The sequence below is a fragment of the Lycium ferocissimum genome, chromosome 4, assembly GCF_029784015.1.
Source record: "Lycium ferocissimum isolate CSIRO_LF1 chromosome 4, AGI_CSIRO_Lferr_CH_V1, whole genome shotgun sequence".
NCBI lineage: Eukaryota > Viridiplantae > Streptophyta > Magnoliopsida > Solanales > Solanaceae > Lycium > Lycium ferocissimum.
The window spans coordinates 24,108,932-24,112,262 of NC_081345.1; the positions used below are offsets into that span (position 1 = coordinate 24,108,932).

Here is a 3,331-nt window from a genome sequence, read left to right on the forward strand (position 1 = left end):
ATTAAAGAGATTTACCATGGTTTTGGAATATTCGAACAATTTTCTTAAAGTTCGTGTAGGATGCTTGAATTCAATCATGATATGGTAGTAATATATGAAGGTTCTATTCAAATATCACCCTAGTTACTAACAAAATATCTTTACATTTTTACGAACTTGACTCTTAAAAAGTCACATCTGAATATAGTTTATATAAAGTTGTCTTGTTCCTATCATCATTTGCAACAATAATAATTCTTAAGAAGATTAGGTCCACATGCATGTGCGAAATCGTGTTATAAATCTAAACATAAACATGAAAAATATTCCGTCTTCAACGGTTAATAATTGAGTTAATCACACAATTTAACAATGATTTAGTCGCACTTTTCAACAAGTGAATCATTTTAAGTTCAACCATCCATTAATGAGGTCAAACAAATTAGACACAGTAGAATGAAAGTAGGACCGTTTCACAAAGCACAAAAATGATGGTCATTTAACAATTTATGCTAGTACAAGAAAAGCAGACAAAATATAAAGCGGGATTGTTTCACCAAACAAAAAAATTAAAGATATAATAAATAAGATATTATTGCATATCTCAATTTGGCAGAATACATAAAACCCAAATGCTAGTACAAAGAGTGCTAAAATTTCAAAGTGAATCAACCCAAGAACTACTGAATAGAATGGAAGTTTTGAAGAATTACCCTAAAACTTGCCATACTAATAACTTCTAACATAACACTAAAAAAATACGTTCACGTGTAGTGGTACGAAAGTCTCATGCTCATTATGTACTATAAACATAATTATAGTCTCTCTTCTCTTTTTTACCTCCCTTTATTTTAACTGCTAAAGTAGAATGAAAGTAGCACTGTTTCATAAAGCACAAAAGGAGTCATTTTAACCATTTATATTGACAAAAAATGAAGTAGCATTGTTTCAACTAAACAAAAAAGTCAAAGACATAAATAAGATATTATTGCATATCTCAACTTAGCAGAATACATAAAATCCAAATGCTAGTACAAAATAGTGCAAAAATTTCAAAGTGCAATCCCAATAACTAATGAATAGAATGGAAGTTTTGAAAAACATCCTAAAACTTGCCATACTACTAAGGGCACTAATAACTTCTCTCATAACACTAATAAAAGTACATTCACATGTAGTACAATTGTCTCATGATCATTATGTACTATAAACATAATCATAGCTTCTTCTTCTTTTTTTTTAACTTTTATTTTAACTGCTAGTAGTATTTTTTATTAACTATATATACAAATGTTGTCCTCACAATTGCCAATGTGAAAGCAAAAGATGCTTACTACTACTACTACTACAACAATTCTACCACAACCGCACGTGCGAAAGTCACGGACCTTAGCTAGTCTCCTTTGACACTTTTGCGGCTGTAAATGATTCACCAAATGGGTCCCAAATCGATTTTAAAAAGGTTTTTGCAGGTGCATGAACATATCCTGCAACGGCGACATCTGATAACTGCTCTGAAATTGAGAACCTAACAAGCTATTATCCACAGTTGTAGCACCAGTAGTGGCATCCATGTAATTAAATGGAAGTTCAAGGGTAGCTTTTTCCCAGTCAGTTAACTTTGGCTCACTTTGAACTTCCCTCTCGCACGTGAAATCTGGCGAAAGCACGTGTTCCGAGCAGCTCGAATCTGAGTGGATCTTTGGAACTGAATCCGATGGATCTAAATAGAAGAAATCATTATTCACTTGCTGAGCTGGCGGTGGTAGTGGTGGTAGAATCTCCGGTTTTCTATCTACTGGAGATTCAACCTTATCCATATAGACGCCTGTGTTCATTTTCCGGTTAATCTTCTCAATAGATCCCTTTTTGTTGTATATTCGGCATAAAACCCAATCATCCAGCTGTAAAGTGATAAGAACCGTCAAATCAATTGAAAACACAATCTAAATGACAAAAGAAATTGCTCAGATGATAATTATTATGAATTCGAGCCACCAAGATAGTAAAAAAGGGGTTTGGGGAGGGGTTAAAAAATTTAATCCCTCCATCCAGAAAGATTGCTGTATAAGATATTTTTTAAATTGTAAATTATGATGACTTATAATATTTCTTGTATATTTTTTAAATATATAGGAGTAATTTTAATTTTAAATTTTTTATGTCTGTATTCACACTGAATCCGAATCCAAACAGTTTTTTTTTGGTAAAGAGGAGGTTAAAAAAACAATCTAGACAGTCAAAAAAAACAATCAATTCAATCAATGAATACCAAATTCTGTTCTGTACTCACCCTTGAGCTGTTGTTATTCTTACGAGCAGATCGATCAACATGAGCAAGGCGATATTCATGCATGATCCAATTAGTCTTCTCTCCTTTAGGTGCCTTGCCAGCGTAAAACACCAATGCTTTCTTAATTCCAACCGCTTTCGGGTTTCCGATCGGCTTATCGGCACCGGTCGCTTTCCAGTAACCGGTTCCGGCAGCTCGATTTGGGCGTGAACCATTCGGATACTTCCGATCTCGAGGTGAAAAGAAGTACCATTCTTTCTCTCCATACAATGCCAAATCTGAAAAGAAAAGAAAAACACATACAAAATTTTCGATTAATTCAAATTCCTACCTTCAATTTTTCACTGAACAATTCTACTACTGAAAAAAACAAAAATTTGGGGTAGGAAAAGGGCAAATAGGGAAATGAATTATAAGATGGAATCGAACTCTCGCCAAGAAAGTGAAATTCAGTAGCCCACCAACTGAGTTATTAAGATTCTCATGTTTAATTCTACTCAATGAAAAAGGTAAAGGAGAAAATCATTTACCTGGAAGATCCCAAGGGTCAAACTTGTAGAGGTCAATTTCAGCTACAATTGGTACAGCAATTGGCTGAGAGGCGCATTTTCGGCATAAATAATGCATCACAAGCTCTTCATCAGTTGGGTGAAATCTGAAACCTGGAGGTAACTGCAACTCTGCTGCTGTCATTTTTTTTATTTTCTCAAAATATATTTTTTTTTTTTATTTTTTTTTTGGGGGGTGGTCTAAATACAGAGTATTTGGGGGAGAGAAAGAATAGGAAAATGGTTGAAAGTTGAAACTTCGGACACAAGGGAGAGAAGCGCATATATAGAGAACGGAAGAGGGACACGTGGCAAAGATAAGCCAAAGCGATCTAGAAAAAACGTGTTAAAATAATTAGAAACAAAATGAAAATTACTCGCTGGGATCTTAATTTACGTAGCACCATCTAACTAGGCACGAAAGCTTTTGAAATTTGTGTCCAAAATATATTTTAAATATTTATATGATTGTAAATAGTTTTATAAAATTAAATTATTTTTAAATATAAAA

General features: G+C 33.5%; 1 protein-coding gene across 1 annotated transcript; it reads right to left on the reverse strand.

Moving 5' to 3' along the window:
• Positions 1–1,208: 1,208 nt before the first annotated feature.
• On the reverse strand, positions 1,209–3,069 carry LOC132051880 (NAC domain-containing protein 2-like). The gene is made up of 3 exons (XM_059443131.1): positions 2,803–3,069; positions 2,273–2,550; positions 1,209–1,883 (listed from the first exon to the last, which is right to left on the reverse strand). Exons 1-3 carry the CDS (start codon positions 2,963–2,965, stop codon positions 1,434–1,436), a joined length of 891 nt encoding a protein of 296 aa, XP_059299114.1. The 5' UTR covers positions 2,966–3,069; the 3' UTR covers positions 1,209–1,433.
• Positions 3,070–3,331: the final 262 nt, after the last annotated feature.